The following is a 24008-nucleotide window of genomic DNA, read 5'->3' as shown; positions in this document are numbered from 1 at the left end:
TGAGCTGGATTGCAGCGTGAGGTCAGCCCCACCTGCCTCCTTGTGGATGTGCTGGAGTGCAGCTGATGTCGGTGATGGAATGCAGGGCATTGCCCGTGCTCTGGTGAGGTCTCTGCTAATTGTGGCTTTGTTTTAGCAGCTGCTGGCCTGCCAGGCCCACCAGGAGCATCAGGCTCACCGGGACCGCAGGGGCCGCCTGGACCCAACGGGAGGTGCAATCCTGCAGATTGCTACTACCACGTGTCACAGACTCGCTCACGCACCAGCAGGAAATAAAATCCCTCTCCCCCTGGCACTTGGGTTCACGGTCACTTTTCACTCTTTCCAATAAGTTAATTTAATTTTTGAAATATTTGGTGCATTTTTTTTCTCTCGACACTGCATGGTTTATAGATAATTTGTAAGGCACAAAACTGAGCCTTTTTCTATGTTATTTGCAGTGTCATAATGATGACATGATGTCATATATTTTCCAGAGTGCATTCCATATGTTCTCATATTTATTTTGCTTAGAACAGAAAATAGGCCCAAATAATTTTCATTAACTTCTTTCTTCAAACAAAAAATATTTTATTATAACTTAAGACAGTATGTATGCCTCCATATGTAAGCTGGCTTTATTTTTCTTGCTGGTGGTGAATTTTAAATGGAAAAAATACATTTCTAAAGTTACAAAGCATACTCATTCATGGCGAATGCAGGACCTGAGCTGGAGCACCGGGAACTCTGTTCAAACTAAACATTCGTGTCCCTCAAGGAGGCTCCAGCACACCTTCTGAAAAGGGTCTGCCATGTTCCAGGAATGCTGCCCACCATGTCACAGTCACATCCAAGATGGCAAAGAAGGAAACAAAGATGTGGTTATGGTCTCCTTTATCCCATCCAACAATGAGCTGCAGACTGACTGGAAAATCACTGGGTGTAGCTCCAGGAAGTATCTCTGCTGACTGGATTTTGTCCCAGCTGGGGCCTTGTATGTTCCTTTAGTCATGGTTACATGTACCCCAGGTATTAAATGCAAGAGGCTGCTAACAGCGTTCCAGACTGAGAGCTGGCACACCTTCTAACCATTAGGTGGACTGAGTAAGGCTACTAAGGCCTGGAATCAAGCTACTCTGCCATCAAGTCTGCCTGCAGCAAAGGTGACCCCTTGCTTTAGAGCAGAGGCTGGTGAGTATATATTCCGAGAATGGAACTTCATGAGCCTCTTGTCTTGGTGATGGCACTGTTTTCCTCTTCCTCCTGCAATATTCACACACTGAAGCCAGCTTGAGAAGAACATGGAATCTACAGAGTGCACAACTCACAGGTCCTATTAACTGGTGACAGAAAATTTCTTGAGTTCAAGAGAAGTTCAGAAAAATTACAAAACCCTCCTAGAAAGGTTTTCAGTTTTCAGGCATTTAGTAAAGGCTACAGGAACAGACAATGTCAATGATGAACAAAACAGAACAATGTGTAAATCTTGTGGAGTTCAAAGGGTTGATCAAAAGAAAATCTGGAGAATATTGATCACACAGATGATCTTGAAAAGGAGTGGGTAGGGGTGGCTAAAATTTAACTTCTGATTATTAGGACACAGATGATCCTAAGTTAGTCCTGTGGAATTTTGTACGGTGCAATGAAAGTGAAGGTGCTATTTAGAGAACACAAACATCTATAACCTACAGCTTCAAAATGCTCACATAGTACAAAGCCATATTGAGGGCTCTTATCCCATTGTTTGGAAGTCAGTCACTCTCCTACGTCAGGCAGGGAAGTAGTTTTGGCAACTTTGTGCTTGAGCAGTACTGAGCTACCAGGGAAGTATTCTCAAATTGGAAGTCCTGGCTTCCAGAGAAACTGTTGTGATACATGAATCTGGCCGACTTCTGGGTTTTGCTTAAAAGCAATTAAGGAATGTCAGGTGGGAGTCTTTGGCAAAAGATGCACATTGGCATTTGTTCTGAATAGAGTTCCTAGCACTTGCACCCAGAGCAGAGGAAGCAAGATGAGAGCAAGAGGTGACAGAAGTAACTCAGGCAGCAGCTGGGGCACTCAGGATACTTTCTGAAAGGGAAAGCACACATCCCTGACATGTCCATTGGTTAGGTGTTTGGAGGAGAGAAGATGCTTGCTAGAAAAGGATGTTAAAGGAAACACAGGGATGGAAGGCTGAGAGTAAATACCAGGGATAGGAGAAGGCAGCAGGAATGAGGATGGCAGAAAACCTGTGGCATACCATGACACTATGTCCTGAAGGAGCTGCACTACACCCTGCAGCTCGGGACGCCTTGGGGAGTCAGGGTGCTTTATCTGTTCCTTGTGAGAATGGGGTCAAAAGCCCACAGGCAAACCCAGTCCTCACACCTCCTGTTCTTCTCACCCTCATTCCTTGGGAGGCAATGGCTGTCCCTTCTGCAGGCCAGCACATCCTCTGCTCTGCGGGCAGCAGGTGCCTCTCCTGCTGGGCTGAAGGTGCCTTTGGGACAAGTGGTCCTGCCTGAGCTCAGCTCAACACCAGCTGCTCCCACTCCAGAACTGCTGTGCCCATGGAACATGTTTTGGTTTGCTCTGTGGAACGGATCATCCTTCCAGTCCTGCTCCTCAGAGCGCCGGGGCTGTGGGAGTGCTGGGAATGGTGAGGCAGCCTGAGACCGAGCACTGAGGCACTGAGCACTGTGCAGGCCATGGCTCTGCCTGCCCAGAGAGCACAGCCTGGCACCAGCACATCTCAGTGTTAAACACGGACACCAGGGAGGAGCAGCCCCACATACTGGTGTCCATTCTCTGAAAGCAACTGCTGGTCAGGTATCTTGCATAAACATTTTGTCTTCTTTTTTTTTTTTTGTTACTTCTCTAGTAATTCCAATATATGTAATAATCTAAACATTTTTTACTTCATAAGTTAATTTTGAACTTCATTTTCTGTGATAATATTGAAAAGGGTGCTGTCTTGTAGTAGTACTTGTGTGATTTAGAGGCTCCCAAGCAGCCCCATCCTGGAAGGCTGTACATAGACCATTGCACCGCACTGGTGGTATCTGTATATTTTGGGCCTTTTAGCTTGCTGAAACCCAGCATCTGTTATCTGCCAGATGCAATTGCTGTATTTTAATTTACTTGAATTTATTGGGAAGCAGAACACTTTTTATATTTGAAGAAGTTTTATTTTTTCATCTATGTTTCCTACAGATGCCTTTTTCTTTTTATAGGCTTAAAGAGAAAGGTCTTTCTAAAATGTATTTGAATGCTTTCAGTTGATTTGCAGGTAACTTTGGTAATTATCTTGTTGCATTATTTTTATTTTGCTAAAAGCCCATTTTAATTTTCTCATGTGAGAAAACGGGTAATTTTTTATATGGGCTATCTCAGTACCTATTTTAAGATGCCACGTTCTTCACTGGGGTAGAGCAGAGCTAATCCCAGCTTAACTTTACTTCACACTGGCTTGCTCCTAATTCGCATCTTTAGAATTGAAAGTGGATTGTAGCTGGAAACATGTGTCTGCATGCTTTTCAGGTTTGGCCCCTGAAATTTCTTTGCAGTTTCAGACTGATGTTGTCTTAGTTTTGGACAGGAGGCCAGGGAGGGAAGAGGGGATGCTATTCTATTTTCTAATTTGCTTTATCAGTTTTGTATATGTTTTGAGCAGTTCATACTGCAGTAAGCACTGCAAGAAAATAAACACAAGGGATTTTATTTTTTTTCCCCCGGTAGCATAAGGTCTTTTATTCTGCTTTGGGTTTGTTTACATGCAACAAGACTCAGAAGTAAATAACTTTGACAAAATGTTTTTAAGCCTTTTTTAAAAGCTCTTTAAGCTTTATCCTAGTTCAGGCTCAGACTTTTCTATTTTATGGCAAGTTGCTTTATCACCTGTTAAAAACGTGTTGGGATTTTCTTTGAATAGCAATGTACAGAAATACTCAGTTTGCCTAAAGAAAGTACAGAAGCTTCCTCAGAGGGAAGCTTTCCCGAGGCTGCAGCAGATCTCCTGCTGTCCACATGGTGGAGTGCAAAACATCCTTTCAGTACAGCGATTACAGCCCAGGCATAACTGGCCCAGCAGAACAAGAGCTGACCCAGCCATGTGTATTGTCACAGCACAAATGTCTGTTTCTGACTTTGTTCTTGAGACTTACTTTTTTTCTGTTTTCTTTCTTCAAATCTCTTGTTTTGCATGGCAGTATTTTCAGAAAAACTGCCTTTCTTGGTTAATTATTGTAAGATAATATTGCTAAGATTTTATTTGTGTTTATTATTATATTGTGTTTTATGTATGTTGCAAAAGAATATGTTGTGGTGAGACATCTCATTTTCAGGCATCGTTTATGTCCCCTGCAATGATGTTTGTCCCCAGGGGAGGAGGGACTCACCTATGGTTAGTAAAAACTTCAACAGCATCTGATGTACAATTGGGCAGCAGTGCAGCCTGGCAATGTTGAAAGAACCAATATTCTTACCTTAAGCTGGATCTGGTTACAATGTTAAAAGATCACTATGATACAGAAACAGGATTGATTATCCATCCTTCCCTTACATCTTATGGTTATGGGTTATGACAGATATTAGATATGCACAGCTTTGTCAAGTAAGTGGGGGTTTTAATTAATGGATAATCACACAAAATATTTTGGATCTTCTTCTTTTTCACAAGGGCGAAGTGTTATTTTTCATGTCTATGTACACTCAATTTTCTTGTTTTTTTTTCTGAAATGTTTATATGAAAATCTTGTAAAAACCCCACTGGCTAAATTAGCAATTTATAAACTTGTTTCTCCAAACAGACTATGTAAAACTGGTCCTTAATCTTGCATTTTGCAGTAGAAATGCTGTAGAATGCAGTAGAAATGCAGTAGAAATTCTGCTCTAATGTGAGATGTTAGAATGAGAAAAGTAACTCAGAAATCAAAATATTGCTGGTTTGGGATGTGTCCTTATTGAGTTTTTCATAGATTCTGGATGTACCAAACCATGCAATTTTTTCCTGAAATCTGATATGTCCACTACAATTTGATGGTACTGGATGGATGTTTATATCACCTCCATGCACATAGGTGGGTGTAGGTCATGGAGAGCAAGTTTAAACTTGACTTTGTCATGGTTGGTATTTAAGTGGACAATTCAAGCTTCACAATACTGTAAGGAAAGTGGTTTTCAAATATTAATTGCTAACAAATATTACAGATTCTAGACCAAAATAAGTTTGTAGCTAAAAAGATTGGAGTCTACATGTCTTTTAGCAGTTTTCTTTCTTAGTCTGCTATTCTATAAACACTAATGCATTTAATTACTTACTGCAGTTTTAATGTAAATATATTCTGTCTCCAGTCAGAATGTTTGAAGGATTCTCAATGACACACCTTGGTATTTTGTATTCTTTCATTTCTGAATTGTATGCAGCTGTCACTGAATGAATCACAGAACATGATGACTGGTTGCTTCCTTCCTTCCTTATATTTTTGGTTTGCAGCACTTCAGTTCAGTTCAATGGAAATGTATTAAGTGGATGAAAAATAACTTTTTACATTCTTGTGTGGCCATGTACATCTGAAAGAGGATGCTGAATGGAAATGAAAATATTTCACATACTTTCTGTTTGTTGCTCTGTCAAAAATGTCAGCCTTTCCTTCTGTGTCAAATCACGAGAGGGAGGTTGCAACTGCAAACAGGAGAAAGGAGAGGCACAAAGCCACTGCAGTGAGCTCTGGGGAGAAGTCAGGGCGGGTTGGCTGAATCTGGGGGATTGGATTTCGATCCCAGCTGAATTCAGGTTTGTGCTTCCTAAGCCTGGTGAAACTTAGAGCTCTACAATCTGGATTAAAAAACAAACAAACAAAACCAACTAAATGCAAAACCTTGGTCTTAATAAGTATGTAATTTATGAAAATTAATGCATTCTCTGAATTTAAATATACTTCCTGCCCAAGTAGGAGATAATCACTTACATTCAAGAAACTGATTCACTGAACTTTAGGGAACTGTAGGAATTTTCATTTTTCTCTTGCTGCCTAACTCTCCCTGGAGGAAAAAAGCTGATGACATTTTAAAGAATTCTAGGCAATAATTTCACTGCTAACTTGATTTTCTTTCTTCCATTTTCATAGTGACTTCAGAAATTTTGTTTTGTTCATTTTCTGAAGCTGCCAGGTTTACTCATCCTTTTGAATGCACAGGCAGCTAGCAAAACAGAACAGGAATAACAAAAAATTGAAGGGAGGGAATAAAACTGAAGCTGTAGCAAATCACACAGGAGTAACTTGCCCTACAAAATATAGATATTTCTTCTCTACCTGTCACCCATGAGCAGAGGAGATGCAGCAACTGCATTTTTTAAGTATAATGGAAGCAGAGGTTACATGGCCAAAAAATAATACAGTGATGAGCAGGTCAAACAAACATATTTCACACAATTGTCTAAGCAATTTAACAATATTTGCAAATTGCAGTGTTTGTATTTGGAGCACAACTGCTGTGTTCTGCCAGGATGAATTAACATTGTTGTCTCTGAAACAAAGTGTTTCTTGGGAAACCTGGTTTTTTGTTCCTACTGTCCTTCAAGTAACCTTCAAAATACCATCTGTTGACACTTTTCATATTTGAAGGAAAACAAATTTTGTTGTAGATCTGTGCTTGGCTCTGGGTGAACTCAGATCATGACTAAGTATTCAAATACACAAAATGTAGTGTAATCCTCCCTAGTCTTGGTTTCATACATCATTTAGGAGCTCCAAATAGTGCTCTAGAGTTCCTTTGGCTACAGAGACTTTGGCTGTGTGAAACATTCAAGATTTTTTTGGTAGCAGTTCATACTAAGTTGCTTGAACCCAGTAATGGCTGAGGCAGAAAACTTATACATAAACTCATATATTAATTCTATATGTATGTAATCTATAGGTGTATAATACATCCATCTCTTAGCTCAATATTTGGCATCGTGTTATGAATTCTTGCTAAAAGGGTGATGGTGAATGATGTTAATCCAGCTGGCCTCTGGTCACTAGTGGGGTTCCTCAAGGTTCAGAATTGGGGTTAGTCCTGTTCAGTGTTTTATCAGTGACCTGGATGAGGGGATTGAGGGCACCCTCAGTCAGTTGCAGACAACACCAAGCTGGATGAAGGGGTTGATCTGCTGGAGGATAGGAAGGCTCTGTAAACTGGGGAGTCTGGACAGGCTGGATTGATGGATGGATGCTGAGGATTGCCCCAGCCCTTGTGTAGGACCTTGGCCTTGCTGAAACTCATGAGGTTCCCATGGAGCCACTTCCTGAGTCTGTCCATGTCCCTCTGGATGGCATCCCTTCCCTCCAGTGTGTGGTCACACCGCACAGCTCGGTGTCCTTGGCAAACTTGCTGAGGGTGCACTCAATCCCATGGTCCGTGGCACCAGCAAAGACATTAAACAGTCCCAGCATGGACCCTTGAGGAACTGGCCTCCACTTGGACACTGAGTCAGTGACCTCAACTCTTTTAGTGTGGTCACCAGGTCTGTCTGTCAAATGCATGTCTCTCCAGTTTACAGACAAGGGTGTTGTGTAGGACAGTGTCAAATTCTTTGTCCAGATAGATGTAATTCCCTCTTCCTTTCTTCATCACCAGGATAACCCTGTCAGAAGGCTACCAAATTTGTTGGCAGTGCCAGATCAACAGTCAGGCTCAATGATCTTAAAGTTCTTGTCCAACCAAAAACAGTCTATAAACTGGTTATCATTAGAATTTTCTCTGGGTTCCTGCCTATACTGAAGTAACTGAGGAGCTAAAATATGTATTTATCACACTGCAATTAAACCTCCAGAACTATAAGTGGTGACAGAGATCATGGTGGGTAAAAGATTTTCACTAGTCTTCTGTTCAATAAATCTCTCAGAATTTTATGATGCTGAATCCGAAGGAGATGAGAACAAGATTTACTTGGGATTTCACTGAGATTTTAGGAGCATCTGGTTAAAATTGTTGGCTGACAGTGGCTTGTGAAACCTCTCAGTCTCTTTGCACTGTCTTCTAAATTTATTTTAAAAATCTTTTTTTTTCTGTATCACTGTAGTCAATACCCCTTTATTTTAAAATCATAATCCTGTCTTTATTTTCCAAATCTTTATTTTACTTGAATGTGCTGTTACTAAAAATCCCGTCTCTGGCATTTTATGGTGCACAGTCTACCATTTGTCAAGTACCTCTTTTCCATTCTTGTGTAAGATTTGGAACTGAAAATCAGATTAACCTACGCATCCCATAAGGACTTACAATAGGCCTGAGGATTTTTTCTTCAGTTCTTTAAAACTTGTGAGTCAACTTGAAGGCAGAAAATCTGTCACAATCTTAAGATGTCCACTTATAAAGATTCTGCATTGAATTGACTCTCAGTGTTGAATTTGTTTGATTGTAATAATTCTTATTTGAGTTTTGCATATGAATATTTTTGCTCCCACATTAATTTCCTTCTCTTGTGAAATTTTATGCCTTTTTCAGAATATATTTTCTAAAGCACTTCACAGTTGTATTTAAATGTTGGGGGGGGTTGCTTCTTTTGATTCATATGTTTATGCATTATGTACAGAAAACAATATTTTCCTTCTGTTATCAGGTGAGATTTTTTTTCTTTTCAGCAGTTTTACACACTTTATAGTCAAAATAAAAGTTTGCTGGTGAAACTACAGGTTTTTTTACTAGTGTTTTATTTGTTCCGCTACCTAGGACTACTTTGGAGTACTCTGCCCCAAGTCAGTAAAAGCTGACCTAATTCAAAAATTTTTGCAAACCGCTTTATGTGCTCCCAAACATGTGTTGTGTGGCATCTTCTGGATTTGTTCACAAATTGAATTCATTGAACTTGCTGATTTTGGTGACTTCTTGTAGTATTAATATAGGAAATCAGGTTTGGTTTGAGGTAGGTTTAATTACTTAATTAATTTAGTTACTTAATTAATTATTTAATTTTTTCAATAATTCCTTTTGGAGCATACATTATACCAGTACTTCTCCCTTTATTGTTATCTTACATGTTATGTGCAAAATGCAATGCTCCATGGATCTTGTTATTTCTCTCTGTTGTCATATGGCATCAAGTGCTTGGAGCATGATCACATAGCTAAGGGCTAGGAGAAAAATCAGTACTTAAAACAAATGTGCCAAAGCATGTATAGGAAAATTTGCATGGCTAATAATGAAGAGAAAGAAAATATCATTGGGTGGTTTCATTGTTATCTTGAAGAGAGAATAAAGTTCAGAGAGGTAAAAGTAAATCACAAATAATTTAATTTATACGGAGAGGAACAGAATACCCACATTGCAGATTTTCCTCTAAAAACTAAGTATCTAAAAAAGACAACTTGGGCCTTCTAATGGCTGCCTTCTGGCTGTTCTGGCCATCAATACTGAATGCAGTCATACATTAAAAAAATTAATTTGAGGGTTTGTAATCTTTTATAGGAAACACATACATTTCTAGGACTTAAAATTCTGTTGACAGTGGCTACTAGCCTTTTATTTTAATGTCACATATAGCAAGGCCAGCTGCAATGAGCTTCATATGGAACTACAAATGCAACACAAATTGGAGTAAAAAATTGAAGAGGTTATTCCACGTGGGTTATTTATGGCAACCCTGTGATTGTACCTTTAGAGCTACTGGCAGCATAAACAGTGCCAGGGGTGGTGGGTTTTCGTAAGAACCTCCCACCTGGGTTTCTGTGATTGAATTGAAGAGCTGAAGGAGGTTTAGCATATTTTGTGCAAAACACACATGAAGTGACTGTGAATGAAGAGCATGTGCTAGAATTTATTTTATAAGTATGAAAGAATAGATACAGCTGCAGTAAATAAAACTATCCTTTTTTATTTGATGGCTGAAGACATTATTTCACTGTACATCATACATAGGAATTAAGTAGGGGAGGAGGAAAAAATCACAGAAACTCTTTATTAAACAAAATCAAAAATAAAAATAGACAAGTACCTTTTATTTCCCCCCAAAAGGAGAAGGCAGAAGGCAGCACCTGTGTATTTCTGTAAGCACCATTGTTCCAGCTTGTGTTGGTAAGCACTCCTTTTGGAAGAATGCACAACCACTGTGTTAAAAATACCTTACTGAAACCTTGCTTGAAAGGTTTGTCCGTGTCTGCATTTCTCCTTCGCTCGTGATTCTGTCCTCAGCTGTCCGTGCAGGATGCGAATCGATGCCGGCACACGGCGGCACTCTCAGGGCCCTTTCACGTTCTTCCCGGCTCTCTGTCCCGCCTGCACCCTGCAGGAGGCGGGCTCGCAGTACCCGGGCGCGCCGGGCGGGCCGGGCGGGCCGGGCACCCCCGGCTGCCCCGCCACCCCAGGGACTCCTCGGTCACCGTCACGGCCCTCCCTGCCGTAGCTGGCTTTGCCCGGTTCACCTGGAAAAGTGGATGCAGGGCTGAGCTTTGGCAGCATGCAACTTGCAGAGCATAGCATCCTGTCCTAAAAAGCTGTAGGAAGATTCGTTTTCACCACTTTCAGGGGATTCCCAAGAGTGATGCCAATTTACAGGGGCAGTTTTCCCCTACCCGACACCCCATCTGCAATCACACAGCTACAGCCATGACATTTCAGTCCCAGTGCTCCCCAGGTGTACCAGTGCAGGTCTGCTGCTGTACAGAGCTCTGCAGGGTACTCTGCTCAGCCAACCCTCCTGCCAAGACCTAGGGCAGGCGAGATGCTACTTGCTACCACAGAATTTCATTACCTCTCTGGAAAAAGAAATACCAATGGTTTTTTTTTTCCACTGAGATGGATGGGGAAATATATGTAAAGATTTGAACTGCTGAGCACTGAAGTAGTTTTTACTTGTAAATCTTCAATGAAGAAAGGAAAAACAGTGATTTCAAGAAACATCTTCCAGGACAGATTTCTACAGAAAACACCTCTGAGTTACACAGACATGCTTGGGAATCAGTAAATACTAAACTTTTTTTTTCTTTTTCACAAAAGAACAAATATGAGTAGTGAATCTTGCTAGATAAACACAGAAATGTACAGTAGAAATGGTGACGGAAATAACAAGTTTGTGTTCATTTGCTGGCCACTAGAGGCCAGCTGTGCTTCATTCATCAGCAGGAATGTCTCCTGGAGCCATGTTATATAACACTGTAATTGATTACCACAGAAATAAAATAATATCCTAAATTATGACTGGAGATTTTAAAGACTGCTGTGCCTGCCAGTGAGATAATCGGGAGGTTATTGCCTTTTTTTGTTTATTTTTTATATATAATGACATGTGTATATAATATATGCAAGATACATTAAAAGAGGCGATTTTTATTCATGTGTGGGTAATTGTCTCCTTTTTAAAATGCTTTCTTTACATTTTTTTCTAATCTTTCTACACTGAGATAAATGAGGAGGTGGCCTTTTGCTTTTTAGTTTTAAGCCTGATTTCTGACTGAATCACCACCTATGAAGTAAAAATTACTAAGCACTGTCATTTCAGAGTTTACTGCTTAAAGGACTCCTTTTATCTTTTCAAGGCAGCTTGAAGTATCAGTTCTGAGCAAATTTTTACTATGTATCTTTTTTATCCTCACCCTTTTATATTTACCTGGAAGACCTCTTGGTCCAGGATAACCTTTCAGTCCTCTGCCTGGAAATCCTCTTTCTCCTCTTTCTCCTGGTTCACCTAAAGCAAATTCATGACACATCAGTTACAGTCTGCCTGGAGGATCATGTTTAGTAAATCCCCTTTTAGAAGTGAACAGTTAATAAGCAGAGAATTCATCTGGCTGTATATATTCTTTGCATCTTTCAATGATGTCCTAGCACATAGCTGTGTAAAATGTTTAGGATTGATTGGGTTTTTTCACCATTTGAGTCACACTGAGAAGCAGACAGGTTGGAGGGAAAGAAACTACCTAGAGCTGGACAGTAAGTACCACATGAAATATGTCACAGCCCATATCACAGGAATAAACCAAAGTCCCAGGATTTTGGGATATTTGGGATACAGACTGAGGCTACTGGGTCCTGCACAACTCTACAAGCTCAGTTAAGAAGTAAAAATTCTAAAGTGTTGGTCCTTGAGACACTGGTGCAGAAGAGACAAAAAGTGGTTACACAGATGACAGTATTGTGTTGATATTCACATAAGGTATAGTTTTACCTTCACAAAATATTTTTTTTTCCTCATATAAGAATGTCATGCAGACTTTCCTTTGGTAAAGACACCCAGTTTCTTCAAGCCCATATCTTCCTCCAAACCTGAATCATATCAGTAAGAGGAAGGTTTTTTTTGTTGCTTAGATTGTAAAGTTCAAATTCTGTTCACTGTTATCTATGAATATATCTGAACCAGGAACTAAGAGTGAAGGACTGAGTTTTCAGGTTGGCTTCCATCACTACAGCTGTTGCACATGAGAGCATTCACCACTTCCCTTGTATCTGTAATGGTACTGCAAAGTTTACTCCAAGGTAATTCAGAATTTGATTACAGCTATGATAGCTTTTTGTTAGTTATGATAAGTATTTTGCTTGGGGTTTTTTTGGGGGTGGGGTGGTTAATGTTCTGTTTATTTTTTCTTTTAATATTAACACAGTGTAGCCTGCTGTGTGTTGTATAAAATTTTGCATATCCCATATATTACATTTGTATTTCTCATTTTTGTTTCTTCTGCAGGTGACATTACATTGAATTAAAACAGCAACAAAGCTCCAGCAGGGATGCTGTTAAGTTTTGCTTTGTTTGTATTCTATTCCTTCGCTCAAAGGTTTTCCAAATTTCACTTTCAAATAAACCTTGAATCAAAAGTAAACACTGTACTCCAGCAACAGACCAGCTTTTTGCAGAAAAACGTTTTTAAAATAAGACCTTCTTTTTGGAAAACAAATAAAAACCACTGCTGAATAGAAACTAATACATACATGGTAGTCATAAGACTTTGCAGAAAATTTTACCCTATAATTCTCTGGAGGAGAATAAAACCTCTCAGTCATGAACAGAAGAGATTTACTTAGATCAAAGACTTTGTGTAAAATGTAAGTCAAATTTATTATGGATTTTTCCTTTCCAAAGAATCAATAGGCTCTGGCACTTGGTGAAATGATGTTAAATGACTCAAGTATTATATGCAAATAAAAAGGTAAATTATTATCAATCCTTTGTAATGTGATAAACTGAGTGTGCTTAGAAAAGTAGACTAGATTTTAGTGAAGTAATCTGACTGCTTATATCAGCTCTTGACCTAACTTCTCTTGCAGAAGTTAGGTCAACAGCCAGCTGAATGGGGCAAAGAACCACTGCTGGAATGACATGTGGTGTTTGTCATCAAATGACTGCTACAATGTGAGAAAGGACAGCCATCTGCCCTGAACTAGAAAGAAGCAGCTGAGTCAGAATCCTAATATTGATTCTCACTCTCATGGATTTCTGAAGTTTTGTGGGTTTTTAGGTGCTAAAAAGCAGATTTCCAAACAAGTCTTGCTGAAAGCAGGCCAATGAGCCCTTTAATCTCTGTGGTAACTGACACACCAGTTACAGCAAACAGCTTACATTCCTAACTCAGGATCCTTTTTGGACCTCAAGTGTGTACAGCACACATCCACAACCTGTAAACCAAGGAAGGGGGCAACAACAGCAGCAAGACCAAAACAAATAAAAAAACAAACAAAAAAAAAACCAACCAAAAAAACAACAAAACAAATGCCCAAAACCCAAAACTAAAGCAGTCACCTAGTGAAAGCCAGCTGGAGAATTTCTTACCTTTCGGACCTTTACGACCAATCTCACCAGGGGGACCTTTAAGGCCAGGCAGACCACGGGGGCCAAGCTGTCCTGGGAAACCATTTTCACCAGCAGGTCCTGGAGCACCTGGTGGCCCTGGTCGGCCAGGAAGACCTGGAGCACCAAATTCTGGCCTCCTAAGGCTGGCTGCCAGCTGAGCTAATTGTTCTGCAATGAGCAGGAGGAGAAAGTTATGGAGTAAGTGAACAAGAATGAAGAGACGTCCATGATCACTGAAGAAGAATGTATGTTCACTGCGACAGGAACTGACAGATTACACTACAGCACCTTCCTTTTTTACTTTGCTATTTACAAAGTTTATTACACGTAAGGTATTATCTTATTATAGAAGATATTTATCCTATATATAGAGGTTTGGTTTTTTTTAAATACCCTGTTAGGCATTATCAAGAACAGTGACAACTACTGAAAATTTTTAAAACATGAACAGCAAATTAATTCTGGAAACCCTTAACATTACAGAGGCATAATAACCCCAAAGACATCTTCAATAGCAAGTAGTGAAAAATTTTTGTGTTTACAGGGCAGGATAAATTTCTCAACTCAGTAAATTCCATGCACCCAATCATATTAGAAAAGCTTGACATTTCTGTGTGTGCCAAGAACTCAGCAAATTAAAGTTAGAGTACTTCTGTATTGCTTTAATTTTAAGGTATGTTATCTCCAGAAACCTCTCTCTATATTCCTCTTCTTTTCACCTATTTTGCACCGTTTTTTTGCTGAAATCTAATAGTAAACACAAAAGGCTAAAAAGATTTCAGTGAAGCTGGTACTTTTATGTATGTAAACACAGCAAGTAATTTGAATACAAAATGTATTTATTTCACACAGCTGCTCTGGTCTATGGCCTGCTTACCACGGCAGTAGTGTGGAATCAACAGGCAGTTCCATGAGGCTACAAAATATATATAAGTAAGGGACTTCCTCACACTGTGTCTACCTTTGTGTGTGGAAAGGTTTTCCACCAGGTCTCCTGCTGAGGCCATGCAACTTTTTCTGGGTAAGCATGGGGAAAATCTTGGTTGCCTCCACAGAAATAGGTGATTCCAATTTAAATGCACAAGAAACATCAAATACTTTTTAGCCTATTTACCTTGCATGACTCTCATGCACACCTGCTTAATGTGCTGATCGCTTGGTTCTTTTCCCTAGGATTAAAAAAGAGTATTTTAATAAAACAGTTGCTGTCACACTTACATTTTATGAGTGTGCCTATTCAAAAAAATGCTGCCAATAAGGAGTTGTCACACTTTAACTCCAGCTGCCATACCCATGGAACAGGGAAATAAAAAGAAGTTTAATAAATGGAAAGTAAGAAGTAGAGGAAGGGGTAGGAAAAAGGGGAAGAGGAAGAAGAAAATAAAATACAAAGAAGACAATGATAATGCAAGTGATACAAATGAAAGCAGTTGCTTACCACCCTCACAAGTTTTCCCTGGTTACATGGCTGAGTGTGATGCCACATGCCATGGGATATCCCTTTGGCCAATTATAGTCAGCTCTCCCAGCTGTGCCCCCCTCCAATTTTTTGTGCACCTCCAACCTACTTCCTGAGTACACAATATAAGGAGAAGGAGAGGCTTTGATTCTATGCAGTGTTCATGAGTAACTGAAACATCACAGAATAGCTTGGGTTGAAAGGGACCTTTGAAACCATCTAATTCCAACTCCCCTTCTCAGGGCCCCTTTTAACCTGGCCCTGAACTCTTCCTGGATGGAGCATCCACAGCTTCTCTGGGTGACCTATTAGTACCTCTCTAATCTTGCAGTGAAGAATTTCCTCCCACTATCTAATCTAAAACTATGCTCTTTCACTTTGAAACCATTACCCTTTTCCCTGCTTCCATCAGTGCGCTACAAAGATTATTTTCAGTACAAATCCAAAATATAACCCCATACAAACCACTATGAAGGAATTTAATCCCAACCAAAAATAATCCATGACTCACTAAAGGTGTTCCAGCTCCTGCAAGTGTAACTATTCCAGCTGATGTCAGCTTAACTAGCAAGGTAAAGTCTGAGTGATGCTCCTTTGTATCAAACACAGTTTGGTTTCATGCACACTACAGGGGTGAGGTGGGCATAAGAAAAGAGCTGAAGTGAAAGCTGGGGCCCCAAGGATGTAGCTATGTACAACCCAGGATTGCTCTGGTGTACACCTGTGTCTGATGAGAGGCACACTGTACTTCAGACTGCTTGGCACTTCAGTCTGGCACGTGCACATGCAAAACAAGGAGTGGCGTGAGTGAGAGATAAAGGCTCAAAAGATACCAATTTCATGAAAACAGTACTTACAGCTGGACCTTCGCTGCCAGGCAGGCCTGGGGCACCCTGCTCACCCTGCAAGCCTCGTGGTCCAGGCGAGCCACGTGGCCCTTCCATGCCAGGCAGTCCCCGACTCCCCTCAGGCCCACGGGAACCGGTGTCTCCGGGATTACCAACCTGTCAAAGAAAGAGAGGAATTTCAACAGACTGCTGTACTAGTGATAGACTCATTCTGACATATCAAAATGGTGACAGGAGCTATTCACAAATGCAAAGAAATGATTGCTGAAATGCAGATGTTCAATAGTAAGCAACTGGTGTCAGTAGTTGCATGATTTTTAAGAGGTCTGTACTCTTACAGGGGAGAAGTGGAATAATAATTTCTTCTGTCAAAACAGGTAAATCAGAGAGTAACACAGGTAAATCAAACATGCTCAAGATGGCTTTCTGCCCTTGTATATGTCAACATGGAACATTTCTAGACATTAAGTGCTGCTTAGGGTATGAAAACTCCAGCTCCCTTCTTGATCCAAATGCCTTTCATGTTCTTCTCTAGAGAGTATCATGGTGTGAGCCTCTACTGTGTAGCCCCAGGCTGTTTGGGAACACACATTTTTGCTTTGTTTACTCTGCCAGAGCTAGTTCTAGTGCTTACACTGGAGTTTGCTGGCAGAGAGGAAGGAACATCCTCCCAGCAATTGACATTGACAAACTGCCTTGAACAGATGCAGTGCTGCCTTATTTCACTCAGGGAAAGGGTAGAAAGCTATTCCTGACCCTGGGGAATGAAAGGATTGATGTGACTATGTCAACATGTCCACTTCAGTACACTGAGTAAATAAAGCTATAGCTTCTGCTCCAGTAATTTTACTAAGAGTTATTAAATATCATGCAGAGGGTGACCTACTTCATCAGGCACCTCTGAATTATTGTATTGGGTTTGAGCAGCAATGTCCTGGTAGCAGGGGTCTACAGGTGTGGTTTCTCCAAGAAGCTGCCAAAAGCTTCCCCCATACCCAGCAGAGCCAACACGAGCCAGCTCTGAAACAGACCTACTAGCCAATGCCAAGCCAATCAGTGATGTTAATAAAGCCTCTGGGATAACATATTTAAGGAGGAAAAAATTATTGTCCAGAAATAACTGCAGCCAGAGAAGAGTAGGGTGTGAAAATGTGAAATGGACAGCTCTGAAGACACTGAGGTCAGTGCAGAAGGAAGGGGAGGAGGTACTTCCCTTCTGTTTCACTTCCCATTATCCTGCTCTGACTCTGATTGGTAATAAATCAGTTTGCCCAAGTCTGTTTTGGCCATGACTGTAACAGGTGAGGGATCTCTCCCTGGCCCCATGAGCATTTTGTTGTATTTTCTCTTCCTTGGCCAGTTTTGAGGAAGGGAGTGACAGTATGGTTTTGGTGCACACCTGATATCCAGTCAAGGTCAAACCACCACAGTCGCTCCCAATACAAGTTAATTTACACCTAATAACCAATAGTAGTAATAACAAAGAAAAATATGGCACAAAAGAAGAAAAAAATCCACCTTAAGAACCCAAAACGAGCAGGAAAAAAAAAATCCTACATACCCACAACTTCCCAAATCTACTTGGAAAAAAAAAAAAAAGAGAGAGTAACACCCTCTGAAAGAGTATCTAAAGAACAAATTACTCAGCTGTGGTCTCTGTTAAATCCATAAAGTGAGACCGTTTTGGTTCCAGCTGTGCTGCATCCCAGACAGCCAATGGCTCTGCCCCTATCATAATGAAACCCAAAGAACATTCTTTGATAGATACATTAAGGAGACAGAAAAATTGCTTTTATGGACTATGCAACTGAGAAGCCATCATTCCTTTCTTCCCCAGCCTGGTGAGATATCAGGTTCCCAGACAGATTATTCATTCTTGTGAGACCACTCACTGAGATACAAGCACTGTAGGCTCTCATCAAGACAAGAGGATTTGAAAAATTTAGGTGGATAAAATTATGGCTTTCTCTTCTAATATATTTCTTCCTCATGTCTTTCTTGTAGGATCTAAATCAAGTAAATACTTTTTATCTTGCAGTTGCTTAGCCCAAAAGTTACCCAGAATACTAATAACACAAGCACAGGATTTTTTGTTGTGCTCAGCCTCAACTCCCTATAGGGAGAACTATTGGTATTTTAGTATCACAGCTCATACTGTCAGATGCTGTAACAATCCAACTCTTCAGTGATCCTGAAATAAAATAATCAATTCAGCTCTCCAGCTAATTTTTTGTGACATACAAGATCCCACTCACCTTCCACATCAAAGTTATCATTTTGCAGTTAAATAAAATAAAACAAATAAAAATAAGATAAAAACACAATAAAAATAAAATAAAGGAAGTTGGGCCATAAATACTTCTAGCATCACAGACACCACAATCCTGCTGCCAGCTTTTTAACAGTGGCACACAGCCACTGCACTGAGCCTCCTTTCTATCCAACACCTACTGTACAAAGGGTGCCTTCATTTCCTTGAAAAAAAACCAAAACTTTGTTGGCCAGAAAACTGCTGCTGAATGATGCCTCTCTTTTATAGAGTTAGAATCCAGGAAACTAACTCCTTTTCAAAGCTAATTCATTTTAATATTAACTGTATTCAAAATTTAAACAGAAGAAAAGCTGCTAAAACACATTCCATTTAACTGCGACAAAGAGGTCAGCTTGTTATCTGCATTCTTTTCTTAAATCAGAAAACCATCTATATGATCTGCTAGATCTCTGTATTTCTGTAACAATGCTATTCATTATACTTACAGCTCCCTTTGCTCCTGGTAATCCCATGTCACCCTAAAAAGAAGACAAACGATATTAGAGGAGAGTCTCCTTATCACAGGCATTACAAATGCAGTAAATGTGACACAATGTTTTTTGAATATAAAAAGAAATTTCAAATATTTGATTTATGCAAAATTGTCCCACAAATAATTACAATTCCTTTGAGAATAAAACTTTTCTTTTGAGTGGGTTTCGTACAACTCTCAAAAACTTTTCTGTAAGGTTCAGGTGAGAAAGCATGTTTGTTATAATTGCTTTTGTATTGCTTCTCTTGGAATTAAACATGTGGCTCTAACCCCTCAAACACAGCTACACCAGAGGACAGTCTTAGATGGATTTCTTGGAAAACTTTAGAAGAAGCATTTTTTTAACCAGGATTTTCTAGTTTCTACAAAGTGACAGAACTATGGATATTGGTGCTGTGTTGGTGCTGAAAAAACTGCAACAGAAATTACCTGAAGTTCTGTGAAGAAACCAAACCCCTACAAGTTCCTATTTCCAGCAATCTTTCTCCTGGTTTCAACAATACCAAAATCTCTCAATCAACTCATTGAGAATAGCAACCCCACTATTCAGTAATTTTTAGGTCTTCCTCTCAACTTAAAAAAAAAACAACTGTCAAAATCTTTTAATTACCTGTGAAATAGATTAGCATGACAACACTAAAGAAACTTTGAGTAATTTCTGTAAACTGCACTTTCCCAGTTCCTAAATGTCATCGGTGATATAACTGGTTTCCAGCCAAAGGCCTGTCTGTTAATGAATATGCCATAATTGAAATAGAAATAATTGTTATCCATTTAAAACCAGACTAGCTGGCAGCACACTTAAACAACACATAATATTGCTTCCTGGGAATCTGTAGAGTGATCATAATGCTCAGTTACTGGACATCTAGCTCACTAAGTCTTTCAAAATTGCAGCCTGTGGGAAAAGTACACTAATTTCCAGAATACAACCTGGCTACCATTCTTTGAATAAGGATCAGTTTACTTCCTTTAGAAAGATTAGTTCTGGCTTTGCTGGATGAGGCCTCATGGGAGCCACTGGACCAGAAGGTTTCTCTTTTGGCAGAGAAACAAATCCTCTTTACCCAAGGACACTTGACCCAGGCATTACCAATGTCAATTCACAACATGCCATACTTCTGCAGCAGATTAGATAGATAGATAGATAGATAGATAGATATAATATCATGGTGCCACAGCCTCTTCCCAGTCCATTTTTCCTCTATTAGTTGCAAATCATATTTCCAAAGAGAAAGTCAATACAAAATATTTCCTTTAAGTGTGAGTCATTAAGGATATTTATTAACTCTCTTTCACCTGAATTAAACTACTTGCTCATCCTCACTGCATCAAACAACAAGAATTTATGTGCTTGTGTATGCACGTATATATATATACTTTTACATATAAACACTCATATATATATATATATATATATGTGTGTGTATCTACATACACTTGCTCATCCTCACTGCATCAAACAACAAGAATTTATGTGCTTGTGTATGCATGTATATATATACTTTTACATATAAACACTCTTCTATATATATATATGTGTATCTACATACGAACAGAGACACGTCCCTTTTTCTTCAAGGCAGTCTGTACTGTATGGTACAGTACTAAGCAAACCTGTATATTTCAGTGCTTTCCAAACACCAGGAATATAGAAATAAGCAAACAGAACTGCTGTGCTCTGCAAAGGCCAGTTGGTATAAAACCGAAGTGTGCCTTTCAATTATGAAAACATAATGCTTGAAGCACTCCAACAATACTTTATATTTTTAATTTAAAACAACAACGTAGTATTAGATCAGGTAAAGTGAAAAAAGTGCCTTACTAAGTCACCCTTTTCTCCTCCATCTCCTTCTGCTCCAGGTGCACCCTATATCAGAGAAAGACATACTATCAGCCTTCAGATTTAGTCAACATTATGTAACATTTAGTACTGTGATTTTCAAGTCCCATGATCTCTAACATTACTTACTTGTTCACCCTTAGGTCCTGGTTCACCAACCGAACCCTAAAAGGTTAAGAATAAAAAGATTAAAAATAAAAAGAGAAGAAATCTTCAGAATTTCAAAGTTCAGATTCTAAAAGCACACTAAATGTTATTTGATCCTAAATTTCACATTAATGCAAGAGATCTTTAAAGCTGCAAATTTTTAATAATTACAATGAAAGCACTTAAATCTTTCTATGTAAGTTATGTGAGAGAGTGAAGGCAATATGAGTATGGAACATATAATCCTCTACCACAATGTACAGTACAGATTCTGACTGTCCAATGGTACATCTCCCCTTCACATGACAAATGCTCTTGCAGTTGCTACAGGTCTGCTCTGAGAATTGCTTAGAAGCTACAAGTAAATAAATCCAGTAAGTGTTTCACTTTCTAGCACCATTATATATTCCATATTGCTGTAGGCTATTCTAGCCCTGCTAGTGTGGGAAAAGCAGAGAGACATCCACAAGTACAGTCACAATCTTGTCCTGCATGCTGTTTAATTCTCAATGTCTTTTAGCAAACCTGTGTCTAGAATTATGATTACTGTAGTCCACGCTGAAGGGTTTGTATCTTAAAGTTAATAATCCTTTTTAAAAAGAAATTAGATTATGTTTCATATTAGAATCCTCTAACAAAACATACCCATGTGGACAGGCAGGAAAAAAAGAGAAATAAATTAATGACCCAATTAATTTCAACATATGCAATTTTTATCTAGAGCAAAACTACTATGTTTTTAGAGCAGTATATAATTTATTTGTATTCTGTTAGAAAACCAGTCACACCATCCTTTTCATATTCTTTCCAGTCTGTGCATGCTCAAGGATATGCATTCCAAATGAACTGTAACTGTGCATGATAATCCTGTTTTTTGTCAAACAGACAGAGATGCAGCAGTTTCTCTCCCATTTCAGAGATCCATTTAATCCACATAAGATATAGGCACACAGACTGGTGTAGCTTTTACAGCTTTTACAGAATTTAATGAATTCTGACATGTTCTCATGTTCTAGAAGATGAAGAGTTAATATTAAATTATCCACAAAGCTAAGCAGTATAAATGACAGAACCATTTAACATTCCAACTTTGTCAAACAAGACTGAAACTATTTTGTTGAATTGTGCCTTGTTAAGGTTTCCCAATTACACAAAAAGACATTAGGTTTCCAACCTAACATTATTCTGGGGGTTCTTTTTCTCCCCTTACTCTTCTTTATAGCAATAAAACTGCCAAAAGATAAAGCTGACATAGAAGAATCGATTGCTTTTGTAAGCCTGTCCTGCAATGTTTGTATAAGCAAATATAAAAATCACAACTGAAACTACTGGAATCAATTCTACATTGACTCCAAAAATTGCAATGGGGGAAGTAAGGCAAGATGTGAAACTACGAAAATTCTCACTTTTATTGACATACTGCCTATCTATTTTGCAAAAATCCCTCTCAAATAATACTCAAGAACTCTTTGGAAAACTGCCTGACAGCATGATCCAAAACCGTACCAGGGGCTTCTTTAACTACTTAGCAGCTCAAAGGATCATGTTGCAGTGCCAAGGTCTGGCACTTAGCTTGGTGCTGTTTAACTGACTAAAATAGAACCCGAGCGTATGAAACCAATCCAAAATACGTGACTCAGAAGCAGCCTAAGTGGTGAATGCTGGGGCTGGGCCATTATGGGTGCTGCATGGGCACAACCACCCTGTAAGATCCACTGAAGCCTAAGCCATTGCTCTTGTTCTGCTCTGTACTGCTCTCTCTGCTAGCCTACGTCAGCTGTGTGCCTGATGCACACAGCTCCATGCCCAAGCTAGTGGCAGTCTGGTCCAGGCTCCAAAGGAGGCAAAGGCCTAGGCTGTGACCTCCTTTTCCAAGCTGATAACCCACCCAGGCACAGGGTGACATGGTGGGGATTGGCATGTGGGCTTGGAAACAGGAACACCGATCCTGCCATTAGTAGGTGATATTACACTTGTAACATTCAATCATTATTATATACATCAAATTTTGTCAGCTCTCACTTTTACCTATTACTTCAGTAGAAATAATTCTGGTGGCATCTTTGGCAGTGATTTATTCTTTAAGTGGTCATCACCTGCACAAGAAAAGATGCCAACAGACAGTACACAATATTTAACAGCTTTGGGATCAAGAATGACTACTGATATATCAAATTCATGAATTCTACTGGCTTCTGGCTGCTATTTACATCAACTCTTACCATGCAGACACAGCTACACAGTAGAGCTTTATAGGATTCCTGTGTACAAAACCATGAAGTTTTGAAATCAGAAAGTGAAAAAAGGTTACTTCAGCCTAGAACTTACTCCTAGAATGGGCTGACACAAAGACTGGGGTTAACAGGCTACAGAGGTGCCTATTTCCCACCTGACAAGGTTGTTTGTGTAACACTGATGCAGTTGCAAAAGCTGAAGAGAAGAGGAAGGATAGAGTAGCACAATGCTCTCCAGGCTTGAGACTTGGAAAAGATACAGCAAGTCAGTGCTGCTGGCAAGGCTGCAGCCATGCTAAACATGCCCCAGAAAATTCACTAAACCTCCATGCTACTGGAAAATAGAGTATGAGTCAAGGATATAAGTGGAGAGCTAAAAAGCAATCATAGGATGAAATAATTCCTAGAATAGCACTTTGGACTTTAAAGTATTTGATGGAGCATTAAATTGACCTCAGGTTTTTAAAAAAGGTCCAGGCATAAGTTACTGTCATCTGCCAGTTAGATACTCAGAAACTTCCTGCCTGTCGCCTGGATCTCTCTAGCTCTGTTTATAGCATCAATATTCTACTTTTTACCTCAGAGATCCAGATGGTTTATATGGCAAAAGAGGAAAATCAAGCACCCTTGGAGAGAGGTTAGCACTGTAACAAACATTAGGTATTTTCCTTCTACCTTTACTTCCTCAATACCTTCAATCTCCCTCTGGAGAAGTCTAAAATATGAATCATTACCAATCTAATATAAAGAGATTGCTTTATGACAATACTTACATTTGACTAGAAACATGTCCTGATCTCAGCATTAAAAGAAAACCAAACAAATATGAAAGAAATACCTCAGCAACATCAAAGACTTAGAAGATTGCTTTTAAGTACCTGAATAGTTTGTTGTTTTTTTTTTTTAAGCTGCCGAAGACAACAGCAAACCCTAGTCCTCAGCAACATCAA

At 39.5% G+C, this 24008-nt stretch overlaps 2 protein-coding genes across 12 annotated transcripts in view; one reads left to right on the top strand and one right to left on the bottom strand.

Annotated features, from left to right (window-relative positions):
* Nucleotides 1-8643, top strand: part of COL19A1 (collagen type XIX alpha 1 chain) — a 186152-nt gene extending 177509 nt beyond the window's left edge. For 10 of the 11 annotated variants that reach the window (XM_039727212.1, XM_039727197.1, XM_039727222.1 and 7 more), the window contains one exon: nucleotides 137-8643. In XM_039727212.1, coding sequence (XP_039583146.1) covers nucleotides 137-276 — 140 coding nt within the window. In that variant the 3' untranslated portion in view covers nucleotides 277-8643. The remainder of the gene's footprint in view (nucleotides 1-136) is intronic. The other variant, XM_039727175.1, reaches the window with a different exon arrangement.
* Nucleotides 8644-9281: 638 nt separating this feature from the next.
* The window catches only part of COL9A1 (collagen type IX alpha 1 chain), a 62459-nt gene continuing 47732 nt past the window's right edge, over nucleotides 9282-24008 (bottom strand). Inside the window, exons 31-38 of the mRNA XM_039728355.1 lie at nucleotides 20807-20842; nucleotides 20660-20704; nucleotides 18788-18820; nucleotides 16040-16186; nucleotides 14838-14892; nucleotides 13703-13891; nucleotides 11549-11626; nucleotides 9282-10364 (exon numbers count right to left, since the gene is read on the bottom strand). Coding sequence (XP_039584289.1) covers nucleotides 10180-10364; nucleotides 11549-11626; nucleotides 13703-13891; nucleotides 14838-14892; nucleotides 16040-16186; nucleotides 18788-18820; nucleotides 20660-20704; nucleotides 20807-20842 — 768 coding nt within the window. The 3' untranslated portion in view covers nucleotides 9282-10179. The remainder of the gene's footprint in view (nucleotides 10365-11548; nucleotides 11627-13702; nucleotides 13892-14837; nucleotides 14893-16039; nucleotides 16187-18787; nucleotides 18821-20659; nucleotides 20705-20806; nucleotides 20843-24008) is intronic.

This window comes from Passer montanus, unplaced genomic scaffold (genome assembly GCF_014805655.1).
Source record: "Passer montanus isolate IOZ18808 unplaced genomic scaffold, ASM1480565v1 scaffold11, whole genome shotgun sequence".
Lineage (NCBI taxonomy): Eukaryota > Metazoa > Chordata > Aves > Passeriformes > Passeridae > Passer > Passer montanus.
This window is presented reverse-complemented; position numbering and strand designations above follow the sequence as displayed.